The 13715-nt window shown below is 37.5% G+C and overlaps 1 protein-coding gene across 6 annotated transcripts in view; it reads right to left on the bottom strand.

Moving 5' to 3' along the window:
* EPS8 (epidermal growth factor receptor pathway substrate 8) overlaps positions 1-13715 on the bottom strand; it is a 136493-nt gene that overhangs the window by 31308 nt on the left and 91470 nt on the right. For all 6 annotated transcript variants that reach the window (XM_057427905.1, XM_057427911.1, XM_057427906.1 and 3 more), the window contains 8 exons: positions 10640-10707; positions 8529-8690; positions 8176-8325; positions 5850-5932; positions 3798-3934; positions 1924-1997; positions 780-906; positions 329-417 (listed from right to left, as the gene is read on the bottom strand). In XM_057427905.1, coding sequence (XP_057283888.1) covers positions 329-417; positions 780-906; positions 1924-1997; positions 3798-3934; positions 5850-5932; positions 8176-8325; positions 8529-8690; positions 10640-10707 — 890 coding nt within the window. The remainder of the gene's footprint in view (positions 1-328; positions 418-779; positions 907-1923; positions 1998-3797; positions 3935-5849; positions 5933-8175; positions 8326-8528; positions 8691-10639; positions 10708-13715) is intronic.

The following is a 13715-nucleotide window of genomic DNA, read 5'->3' as shown; positions in this document are numbered from 1 at the left end:
CCTTGTTGACACCTCAGCTCTCTTAGGGGCATAAGCAATAAAGCATCCACACCCTCTGGAAAAGCAGGAACCTCCAAGAAAACCCAACTTAAAATTAACAACAAAGAAAATCCATCACGTTAGTGATTATTCCTTTTCCGCTCCACCTTTCACCACAATTTTAGTTCTTCACTTCATATGAGTGGAATAAGACATAGGAAAACCAATGCAGGAAAACCAGCACCCAAAGTAATTTGTAGTGGTAGGGAAAACAAAGATTGTGTTACACTTAACCTCTGCTATCCCATGAAAAAAAACATTATCACATGGCTCACTGGCAGTCACTTACCAGAAGATTGAAGCCATGCTTGAATTTTTGGAAGCAGTCAACAAATTCATCTGGAGGTGGTGGTTTTGCACGGAGAGTAAGAACTCCCTCTGTGAGCAAAATTAGATTTTTATATATCCATGTATGTGGTATATAACTTCTACAAATGTTACAGATAAATACATAAATACATAATGAATTTGGAAACTTACAGAATTTTGTAAATATAGAACCCGGACAGTGATTATATTCTGTGGTCACATCTCTTATTAAACACTCCCTATTAACTTCAAGCACCTCATTTTCATAGGTTTCCCTCAAAGAAAATACTGCATAGGATATTTTTGTGCTCAAAGTAAAAGAAAATTACTACATTATTGAAAAAAAAATAAAACCCAACATAAAAGGTCACATTTGCTAGCTACTTCAACAATCCCTAGAGAAACAGAAATGTGTGCAGAAGAACTCCTACCTCCAGGTCCTTTCTTTTTACTTTTCTTTGCTTTCTTCCTCTTCGAAAGTTCAGTAAAAGCTTCAGCAGCTTTCTGAAGTTTGGTAACAAAATACTCAATGTCATCCAAAATATGGTTCAGAATTTGCTATGGGAGAAAAGAAAAGTCAAAGTTTCTCCACAAGTCTATAACATAAATACTCCAAAAATTCAAACGACCACACTTTCCCACAGCTTCCAATAGCTTCCTCAGAACGAAGTTCATGCTAGAACTTTTCATATTTAGATTCATTATATTCTTAACTTTACACACCTGTGAAGTACTTTACATCTCAGATTTTTAAGAATTTTGGGCCACTGGAAGTTTTTAGAATACGTGCAACAACATTATTAAATTCAGACTGCAATTACACAACTTGTACAAACATTACATTTTCTCTCACAGCACATGAAAAACATTCTAATTATTTGAAGAGACAGCTTTTTCCTAAACAGTGTAACTTCATAATCTCCTTTAGTACTAAGTATTAAGCTATTTTTTGAATGTCAGAATGTAGTTTTACAGAAAAGTGCTCTTTGAAGAACTGCTTTCAAAGAGTGAGGGGAGGAGAATGAATGAGCCCCTGAGGAAAATACCACATACACCAATTCAGCAGGCCCCAACGCGCTCTCCTCAAGACCCTCTGATGTTGCTGAGGGCAGAGTGGAAAAGCAGAAAGTTACAACTGACAAATGGGCTAATATTTGATATTGCATATGTCGTAGGACCTGCCCATATAGACAAGCAAAGTTTAGGTCATACACATACATGGTCCAACTGTCTTCAGAAATGACCATATGCTTATTTTCCAGCTATTGCACATGTCTAAGTCCCACTAAGTTGATGGAATTATTTATCCTTACAAAGCTTCCTGAGTTTGGTCTACGAGACAAAATTACTATTTGTACTTCTACTTCTTCATAGCAGAAAATTGTATATCAACATTCAGTTGTGTCCCCTCCCCCCCCCCCTTTTTTTTCACTTTTAGGTCTACCACCCAAACATAGGCTTCCTGGAAAGCTTTCCTGCAGAACTGAATTCCTCATGTGGAAAAAGGCTTCCCATGAAGTAGAGCTGCAAAATTTCACAGACATTAAGCAATATCACTTGTAGTTTCTCACTTACAACATCTCTGTCAATCCTGGCTGCTATCATCTCTGCTGTTTCTTCATGATCATGGTATTGTCTATGTTTTTCAACTGCAGAAAAGAGAAGAAAATAAGACATCTATATACATGACATTAGTAATCAAAACTTCCTGTACAGCTTATGCTTTAAACCATACTACTGTAAGAAAAAGATGGACAAAACTGCTTGTACCATTCACTTTGCAAGGACTCCACACAACCTGAAAATCTTGCCTGATCCTTTAAAGTCTCACAGGAATCTTAGGTGTATGCTTTCAGTCAGCTTAGCTGAATGAAGTTAACCACAGAAGTGTGGTTAGCCAGGTTCTGAATAAAAAATTTACAGCAGAGATGGCAGTTCATAAATACAACATAATGAGAAATCATCCCATTTTGCAAAATATGCTGAAAGCTACTCCAGCAGAAGTAAGCAATTAAGAGTGTAGCCATGACTTCAAAGACAATTTAATGTTAATGATAATTAGCAAAAAGGAGTACAAAGTCTGGCAACACAGAAATGGGAGGTAATGAAGTAATAGAACTGGTATTTCTAAATTACAATGGATAGAGTCAGTAACTTTTACTGAAAAACAACAAGGGTTAACATTCTGAGAAATCATAAGTTCTGCATTTTTAAGTCACACTAAATATTACATCGCATTTTTTAACAGGTGAGATTTTAGTACACACATTCTAGAAAAGATCCACAAGTGGAATAAAAGGAACCGCAGGAACTCAGATCCACAAGTGGTCTGGCAAGACACTTGACAAACTAATGAAATTTTTCTGAAGTGAGGAGAAGTCAAGTAGAAGAACAAATTAGCCTTTACTCAAGACAGATATAATACTGCAGCTAAATAGATTAAATCATTATAGATTTCTCTGACCATTTTTAGTTGTTTCCTTTGCATAGCCATGTATTTTGTTGAGAGATACAGTTTAATAAATCAAGAACAATAAAAAGACTCCATGGTTAATGACTTCTGATTCTTAAATTTCAGTATCTATTATTCAAAAAACAACCAAACAAGTAACAGAAAAAAAACAATCAAACAAACCAGAAAAGGTCTTGACTTCACCTCATTAAAGTCTATTTTTCAAAGAAATCGGATACATATACAACTTTATATATATTCCCCCCCATAAGGGGAAAAGGGAGGTGGCAAAACAAAAACCAGAAAAGCCCACACCACCAAAAAATAAAAATCCAAACCCATTAAAAATGTTACAGCATTCCTTGATTAAGGCTTTAAAAAAAAAAAGGAAAAAACAAAACAACACCACCAACAAAAAAAGAACTAGTTTAGCCACACAGGCTGTTATAAAGATAAACCTACAATCAAAAATAATGCTGATCTCAAGTCACCTTTTAATCCATGACTATATTTTTTAATTTTCAAAAATATCTGAGCTACACTCTTTATGTTATTCAGAAAGAATCATTAAATTACTCGAGTTATGACAGTGCTGGTTACTGCAAATGTTACTACTATGTTCACAAACAAGCCCAGGTTAAAATTGGTAGCCCACACCCCCACCCAGCTAAACACAAGTAAAACCAGCTCCAAACAGAAATGCAGAAAATGGGTAAGTGCAAGTAAAGGAGAAGTCACATTATGACAGTCAGGTCTTATTCCCCAGATCAGGTAATGGTGGCTTGGGGCATTTCAAACTAGACCAGGAGAATATTCCTGTCTGCTCTCAGTGCAGACAGAAGGGTGACCTTGTACAGCCATTTCTGTATCTGGATTCAATTACTGTAATCTTTATGAAAGTGATCTTTCCAAATTATTTCTGCATCACACGAACGTACTGCCCAGAACAGCCATATGCCACTGCACTGTGCCGTGGTGGGCTCTCAGGAATACTCACACTCGCCTTGCTCAGCAGCCCATGCAGACCACGCTGCCACGCGGCTTCTCACGTCCACTTGTGTGATGGTCCCTGGTGGCACAGGGGCAGGCGCCTGCGGCGGCGGTGGGATGGCACTGTCAGCTTTGGATATCATTCTTGAGGAAAAATAGAAAGCCCAAATGTGACACGTGAAGGAACGACATTCTATTTTCTTGTGCTTCATCAGGGAAGACAAGATTTCACAAGGACCTCTTTTACTGTTGAACACAGTATGGGCTTGCCAAGTAAGCGGTACTCAAGACCGTGATCCGTAAATATGTTAAGCACAAGTAGGAAACCCACTCCATGATGGGGTTAGCAAACCTTTTCAGCACCTGGCCACATGGGAAATCCCTAAACAGTGCCAGAGAACACGATATCTAGAGATCTGCCAGTTTAACAGGTAATTTCAGTGGCTTGTGTTTAGTAGAGGGAATTTTTATCACCATATGCAGTCTACTACCTGGACTTCCATTTTGTGTGAAAGTTTTCATTAGAAGCTACCTTACAGCGATCACAAGTTGGGCATCTAGTCCCTACATTTGGTAGGCTGTCAACCACCTGTTTCTTAAAACCCTACCAACAAAACCAATTCAATTTACTGGCTGATTTTCCTTTTTACAACTTGTCTTGATACAAATGTATCAGTGTTCCCATCTGCAGTTTTCCAGTTCCTAGTGTAGTTTTTAAATACCGCAAGGAAAGAGGTCTTTGAAGTCAATCTGCACCTTGATATCAACAGACAAAAAAATCCCAACAACTCCTGCTATACACACACACATCCCATCCCTTCTCCATGCCCTTATGCAAAAGCAAAATCTTCACCTTAAATTCATCTTTTTATAATCCCACCACATTCAACAACACAAAATGTCAACTGTTATCTGGTCTTTGAACACTGAACAATGAAATATTTCCCTCACCTTTCCTTCCTCCCAATGCCGGCATGGTCATGACACAACAACAGGTCAACAAGCAACCAGCGTTAAGCACTCATGACCACTTCATAAGCCCTCAGAGACTGATATGTCGGATTATTTTTCCATCAGATGTACTGACCTACATAATTTTCCCAATTATATCTCATTAGTTTCCCTGAACATCCAATGTGTTTGGGTCCTGGACTGCCTCTTTGTGATTATACTTGTTTGTTAGTCCCACAGACAGTAAAGGCTACCCATCTAATTTTAAATCCTCAGATAAAGTTAGACACAGTTCTGGTTTGGTTTTGTTTTTATAGGAGTGTCCATTACTCTGGGAAAACTTCATAAATTTTCATAATTTAGCAGGTAGCTAAGACTGTTACAAACTCATTCATGTAATGGTGACATTTTTACTTAGTAATTTTTGTCCAGCAGACATCTCTATCTGAACCATAAAACTAAGTGCTATTGAGAGATGGTATCAGAATGCAGTTACATACTAACTTTCCAACAAACTACCACCATTGCCATTCAGTATCTAATATACCTATGTCCTTGTTTTTATGCCTCTGTTGGCTACCTTTCATTTCTATATTACTCTTCTCTGAACCCAACAGCCTCTTTTTCCTCCACATTTTCCAACAGGCAGAGAAGCTTTCACTACCAGGGAAAAAAGAAGTCTTCAGCATCACTGAACAGGCTGGCAGGAAAATTATTCCACCTACAGTTGCTGTTTCATTTAACATCTTTAGAACCCTAAACCCTTTTAACATAATCTTATTTATTTGGAGTTATGAAGCATTCATTTTTATTTAAATTCGAACTGCTTGACCCATATGCAGAATTGAGACAGGCAATGCTATTCTCTGGCATCTGGCATTGATGTCAGCTATTCCCATCACTAAGGTAGAATCAGGAAAGGTAAGAGTGATGCTATGAATTGAAAAAGCATGGATAATTATTAAAGCAAGGTTTCTACAAATGGTTTTGGAAGTATATTTTCAACTAGCAAAAAAAGAGCAAAAGAGAGCAGGCAGACTAGAAGAGCTTCTGAATGCTGTAACACTGTTTGATAAACCCATATACTGACAAGAAGTTAGGTTTTTACCTCAGTGTTTCAAGCCTCTTCTTTTGTTTCCCGCTTTTGCTGTCACTGATTGCGCTTTCAATATCTTCATGTATAAAGCTAGCCTAAAGAGACAGAAGCAGAAACCATCAGTTATCAGCTAGGCTATCCATATATATGAAATAAGTACCTACACATGCACTTTTTTAGGCCATCTTTAGATTCCAGATTACTTTATCAAATGCCATTTATTTAGAAGTTCTGGGGTAAATTCTTTTACATATACATAGAACAAAGGAATACACAATGCTATTGTTTGCAAGTTAGTATTTTTGTCACTGTTCCAACCTCAAGCATTATCACCAGATGAGTATGTAATCTAGATACGAAATTTGTCTGAACAGCTGTAATTATCTCAAGACCACCATTCTTGCAAAAGCTATTTTTTCCTCTCTGCATAACTTATTTTTGTTAAAATCTCAAGCATTTTAGGGGAAAGACATGCCATAAAAATCAAAATATCTGCTATAGATAGTAGCAACATAAAAGTTTAGGAAAGTATGTGATAGTGATAAAGCTTCCTTTAAGAAATAACGATAGCCCCCAGTTTCTCTTCAGTGTAACAGAAGATGAATTTTTCAGCACATACGTAGGTTCCTGCCTCTCCATAACCGCAGTCTGCCTCCACCAGTCGCCCCCAAGTGAAAGTCTGATGTATGTCTAAGGCATTAGTTTAATAGATCTTTCATTAAATAGGTCACCGCTTCTCATAGGATTCTGTTACGTGTCTTCAGCTGACAAATTAATTTCCTACACAGGCTGTCAAAGCCCAAGTATGTCAGTGTCTGGCTCACGCTACAAGGTCCACATCTTCCTTTGTGCCTCATAGTGAAGATGTATGTAACTTTTTTGGAAGGAATGTGTAACTTCTGCTGTAACCAGAAGACACTACAGATTACGGACAAGGGATACATTAGGGTTAAAGAATTAATAGGAAAAAACTTAAGGAGATTCGAGGAACTTAAACCCAGACGAATTCCATTAATCATACTCTTTATTATTTAGCATACTTCCTTTGTTTAGAAAATATTGACTGCCCCAGGTATTACTGATTTTGACTAATTTTCTATTGCAGAGGCTCCTGGGGTTCATGGTAACTTCTAATCAAAAGCAGCAATCAAGCATGGGAGAAAGACCTAACTTTCCAAAACAGCCAAGTCTCCAAGGTAAGGAACAAAACCTAGGGTATGCTCACAGACTCAAACAATACCTCAGAAGAAAAGGGAGATCCTGGACTTCCAAGTTGTGTGTATGTGCCCTGCATTTTTATTTGTACACAGAGGAACAACTTCAAAAGATGAAAGTCTGATGGAAAGAGACCACCTCTACACTTTGGGAAGCTGGGTTCAGTCAGAGCTCACAAAGGATCCCTGCATTATTTAACATAATGCCACCTGAACTTTTCATAGAATCCCAGATTTCACTGAACAGCAAATTCTGCACAATGAATCCACAATTAGTTAATTATCTTCACACTACTCTCCCTGTATCGATTTCAAAACAGCTGCACAGTGTGATTAGCAATCTGTTGTTTCAAGACAATAACATGAACTACTGCAAAGGAATTTTAAAAAATTCCCATGAAATTATCAAGTGGAATTTAAAGACATACCAATCATATAGAATAACTAATATAAATTAAAATTAGAATCCTGGAAATAAAGAAGTATTGCAGAATACATTAAAAAATATTTACACTTGAAGGAAATATATTAATCAGAGACAAACAATCTCCTTCCTTGTTTTCTCCCTTGTTTTGCAAGTAGCATTTTCCTTTTCATTATCACTCCAGCAGAGCAGAGATGCAGAAAGGTGAGAATGTGGAGAAGGTTTATTGTTTAGTGACAAAAAGAGCAGAAGAAGGGCAAAGACTAGGTAAGACTAAGGGCTCAGATGAGTTCTTTGCAGATTATAAGATAAATATGTGATAACACAAACAATTTTACACCACTTTCTTCAGAAACATGACAGCACACCACATACATATTCCATGGATTTACTCATTTGCAAACCTAAATGAACAGCTACAGAGACCAAAAATCAATATTTACAGTAACAACATACTTGAACACACACTAAGCTTGTAGGAGAGTAGTCTAGTATGCAAGACAATAACGCACTACACTTACTAACATACTGTAAGTAGTGTGGATAACATAAGTGCATTAAACTTAGAGCATATTTGTAAGAAAAAAAGAAACAATTATTTTCTAAGAATCAGCTCATTTGATTTTATCCACTGTACTTGCTAATTCACAATATTTCCTCTATTTGAGTAAGTCATAGCAGATCTCCATTACTATCTTACCTTAATCTCATCACATTGGAAAAGATGCAAATCAGGCTTGTTTTGGGTTGGTTCTTTACATACTAATGCAAGAATTGAATTGTAATTGCATGCATTCATCACAGCTTGGCAATGCTGAATTGTGCTTAAAGGAAAATTCTCCAGTTCATTCTGCCAGAAGAGAAAAGAGAAAACAAACACAAAACACCACCTTACTATACAATGTCCTGATCTCAGAAAAGCTGCAAGAGTTAAAAAGGGAAAGTGATAATAAGCTAATTAAAATACAGAATCTCACCTACATCATTTTTCTGCCTGTTTCCATTTTTTCTCTCCCTCTCCCTGAAAATGAGACTGCCACTCACAGATCTTACCTTTGATTCCAAGTCCACCAAACTGACAGCTTTGTCATCCACTTGAAGAATCATATCTTGAGTCCACACTTTGCCTTTGGCATTCAGCAATTTCAGCTTCCTTATTCCATCATCCACTGTAATCATTGCCTCTTTTCGGTCCAGAACAAAGGTAGTCAAGTGCTAGTAAATGGGATGTACATTTTAAAAAAAATAGTTGTAATTTTCCCCACTGCTAGGCAGTGTCAGTATTCAAATTGCCAGGAAATAGCAATGCAAATTATTCATGAATAAAAGTGCCTTTGTATATGACAGATCCCACCAATAAGAGAGGTAGTTTAGTAGAAGAGGTTGTTTAGCCCATGATGCCACTTGAAGTCAACTGATTTTTGTAACTCACTATTTGTCATCCTCTGTCATTTCCTCACCACAGCAAGCAGTTAGACTTGAAGGCATATTCTGACATCTTTCACATAGCAATGCTAGAATTAAATCCTGAGCATTTAATTAGCTTCCATGAGGAGTGACAACCTGCCCCTCTTGGTAAGCTGAATACAGGAAGCCTCAGCAGAAGCTTTCCAGAAACATACTGCCTGTGTACCTCCATCGCCACTCCAACCGGGAGCGCCCTCATCTCTTCCAGAGCTACCAGCTAGCATGCCAATGGCTATCATGATGGGCTTGCATCCGACTGGGATACGTTATGGACAGGTTAGACTCTTCTTTTATGCAGATTACAGCAGAAATGTATTGTACTAACTATTTTTGTTCACCGTCAAATTGGAATATTCTCCAGATTCAATTAATGCTCTAGAAATCAAATACTACCTCACAGACATCACCTCAACTAGCTTCCCTGTCATTATGGTTTTCCCAATTCCTCCTTCAATATGCCAACCATGCAAGAAAACCATAGAACTATTTCATTTTATCCAGGCATAAATACAGCTTCACATTCTTATTGAAGACCTGGTTACACTCATTCAAACTGAACCAATTTTAATATGTGCCTGCACATTTATCTTCTAAAGAACTTGAAAAAAAAACCCAAACAAACCAAAACCACAAAAAAGAATTAATTGGAGTTTCTTCTATTACAGGATAACAGCAGCTAGTAATGACAGACAGGAGCTGCATATAATCAAAGAATTAAGAAGTGAAACAAACTGTCTACTGGCTGCTCACACACGAATGCTTAGATTTCAAACACAAGTACTAATTTTTATACCAGTACAGCACCAAAACCATTATGAAGAAGCCGAAGAAAAATAACCAATTAGAAGCTACACAACTACTCATCTGCAAGCTGATCATAGGATAGAAGCACTTGAAATTAAGACTCTTCTGTATTCGACCTCACAATTTACATCTAATTTAAAATCCAGGGAATAAAAAATGAGCTGAGAACCTATGGCATCTGCAAGGCTTGGCCTAACCCATAATAGTGCTCTGATGGCAGTGGGAGAAAGTTTGTGCCAAAGTAAGACTACAAAATGAAGCACTGCATCCAAAAGTGCTGAGCAGGCTACATATGGGCACCCAGGATTACTTTGCTGAATATTTTAAATATATCTACTCCTGAATAAAACATGACAGCAGCATGCAGTACTTCTGCAAAGCGGCTTAAGACAGGAAGTAACACTTTGCAGTTCATGCTGGAGAAGTATCTTTACAGGCAGAATATATTTAACTACTACATAGTAGACAAATCTGGGGGTTTAGTGGTTAATGCTCAGCTCTTTCTGAATATTGTCATCCCTGCTGATTATAACTGATTAAAGTATTCATTTTAAATAAATCTCCCCTGCCAACAGCCAACAGCTCTGCTGCAAGCTTGCAACAAGCCAGGTTCAGAGACAGGGCAGCATAACACGGTGAACTGATACCCCATTGAGAAGGCCTGTCCATTTGCCAAACTACACACAACTTTGCTTACATACTTCTACAAAAAAAAAAAATCAGCTCATTATGGCAAAGCTACAGAATTTCAGACATTTCAGTGTAATCTAATCTGAAGTGACCTCGGGCTGGCACGATGTTTTGGAAGATGTATATGCCTTCAAGCATATGCATCCTCAAAAAAACATGTAGGCAAAAATAACTGAAAGCTGTAACGCCACTCATCATCTCACCTCTACATGATACTGGGAAGTTTCGGATATGCTGCTGGCACTGTCTCGTGCATAATTCTTCCTTTGTTCTAGAGATGGGAAAAAAGAAACAATAATTATTCATTCAACTTGTTATCCTGCTGTTTTGAATACTTCTCAGAGATAACAAGACTAGTTGTACATATGAAAACAGAAAACAAGTTGTTGTTAATTTCTGTATTTGACAGAAAAAACCCTCCACCTCCACATATTTCAGCAAAAGGATCATACTTACGTCAATATATTAACAGAGAGCTGGTGGGTGCAAACAAAAGCCAGTTATCACAGTGAGTCAGGACACCGGAGGGGAGCAATGTTCTGACTGAAAATGCTTCATTGGGAAGCCTGATTACTGAAATCACTGGCTTGCCACTTTGGTAGCAATATGCTAACTAGCATCAAGCTTACTGTATTTGTATGAATGCACTTAAAAACAAAAGTATTTTCGAATATAAATGTAATTCTGTTAAACTTACAAAACAACAAAGCCACACATGAACCAGACCTAAATCGTCCTTTATTTTTTCCTAAACTACTCAAGTTGATGAATTACTGATGTAGAAATATGCATAGAAAGGAGTTAAACAAACGAAACAGAGAGAGGGAAATACACACCAAATATCTGCAGCTAAAAAGACACAATGCTGCAAAATCAGAAACATGACGTACCTTTTCCTTTATACAATAAATTAATATTAATCTATTTAATTTTAAACCAGGAGAGAAGGGGAAAAAAAAGGCAAGATGAAGACACAACACACACCCAAACCACAATATACCAAATTTAGATGGATATTGAAGAAAGCCTTCCAATGTAAACAAACAAACAAAAAAAATCCTGAATGCAACATTTGGAAGGTTTTTCTCTTTTTTCACTATAACCACTGAAATGCCTGATCTAGAACAACAGGAGCTCTAAGGAAGAAAGTCACTACATGACTTGGCCGAGAAAAGTCCAAGGAAACTTTGCAAGTAGCAATTATTTTCTCTCCATTTCATGAAATAACTTAATTTCGGGTCTTCAAGTGAAAGCTAACCATATCCTGGGCTGCATCAAAAGGAGTGTGACCAGCAGGTCGAAGGAGGTGATCCTGCCCCTCTACTCTGCTCTCGTGAGACCTCACCTGAAGTATTGTGTGCAGTTCTGGTGTCCCCAACATAAAAAGGACATGGAACTGTTGGGGCAAGTCCAGAGAAGGGCCATGAGGATGATCAGGGGACTGGAGCACCTCCCGTATGAAGATACTCTGAGAAAGTTGGAGCTGTTCAGCCTGAAGAAGAGAAGGCTGCGTGAAGACCTCATAGCAGCCTTCCAGTGTCTGAAGGGGGCCTATAGGGATGCTGGAGAGGGACTCTTCATTAGGGACTGTAGTGATGGGACAAGGGGTAACGGGTTAAAACTTAAACAGGGGAAGTTTAGATTGAGTATAAGGAAGAAGTTCTTTACTGTAAGGGTGGTGAGGCACCTGGGTTGCCCAGGGAAGTTGTGAATGCTCCACCCCTCGCCAGGCTGGACAGAGCCTTGAGTGACATGGTTTAGTATGAGGTGTCCCTGCCCATGGCAGGGGGGTTGGAACTAGATGATCTTAAGGTCCTTTCTAATCCTAACTATTCTATGATTCTATCAAAAAGGCAGTTTGATTTTGTTCAAAGGAAAATACCTGCCATACATAGAAAATATATCAATTTCATCATACGTGGAGGAAAAATAAAAATGAGTGATTGTGTTAATAGGACTACTAAATAACTTTTCTGCAAAATAAAATGCTAACCACTACCAAGCACATGATCATACAACATGCACATAACATGATCATACAATATGTGACATACAGAGATCTGCAGTGAGGACACATAAGAGCTACACTGTAAGTCTTTTCTGTGACCAGGGTTCCTTCATCCAGGAATTTCAAGTGATGACAAAGACAGCAGTGCCCTCACTTTCAGATGTCACTTGTGACACTTATGTACGTGCCACCTTTTATAATCACATCATTATCTCTCCAGTTCTTGGCGATTTTCATGACAGACCTCACAGGTTCTGAAATACCTCACTTGGCTTGAAGTCCCCCGCTAATGAAGAAATAACACTGCTCATGCAACAGAACCATCCTGTTCCTGTGCAAGTATTTCTGCTTTTGCAGCATTTTATTTAAGTACTTATTTGGTTGATTTTCTTTTTAAACACAATAGACACACGCACACATGCACACCTCAGTAAAGCATTAAATCAGTACTGTCTGATTCGCTACCTTTCTTTTTTTGTTTGGATGATGATCTGAAGAAGTAAAGTCCATCTGTTCCTAACAAAACAAGGGAATTAGAAAGCAGTATCTAGTTTAATCCCATAGAATTATTTGCATCTCCAAGGGGATCAGTTAACAGTATTCTGTTATAGACTGTAAATGATAGTTAAATGCTGTCCAGGAAGAAAAACTGTAAGGTATAAAAAAAAAGTCACTTTCTTTAATTAAATTAATTAATTAAATTTAATGCAACAAATACTCAGTTTTGACTGTTATTATCTTCTTTCAGGTGAATAAAAATAGTTTTTAATTATATCAAAGTAACAAAAATAAGAAATTTTATGTACACTGTAAGATTTATAAATTCTGGAAATAAAAACAGATAGAATTGTTTTAAATAAACAAATAAATTCTGGCATATGTAGAGGCTCCAAAGGATTTAAGAAGAACAAAGTAAGTTTTGCAAGAGACTCCCTGCTCTGCTTCACATATATCCTGTGCTGACAGGATATACAAACACTCATAGTATTAATTAACATATCCTCTTCCACAGAGCAGCCCAACACTTACAAGACACACCACAGCAAGGTTTTCAACATACTGTCATGTTGAGAACAATAGTGTTTATATAAGAAATAGAGCTTTCTGAATGCTAATAAAATCTGTGATTGCCTGCACTAGAGACCCAAGGAAAACCCCTCAAGTTCTGCATTCTTAATTGCACCAGAATAGTAACAAGAATTTAAATAGTAACAAGAACTGAAAATATAATTTTCAATTGCAAAAGTCAGTCCATATTTGTGTTAACAAAC

Source organism: Pezoporus wallicus, unplaced genomic scaffold, assembly GCF_028554395.1.
Source record: "Pezoporus wallicus isolate ANWC-B61680 ecotype Strahan unplaced genomic scaffold, APGP_CSIRO_Pwel_v1 contig_2908, whole genome shotgun sequence".
In the NCBI taxonomy this organism is placed as follows: Eukaryota; Metazoa; Chordata; class Aves; order Psittaciformes; family Psittacidae; genus Pezoporus; species Pezoporus wallicus.
Note: the sequence above shows the minus strand (reverse complement) of the source record. Positions and strands in the feature narration are given on the sequence as shown.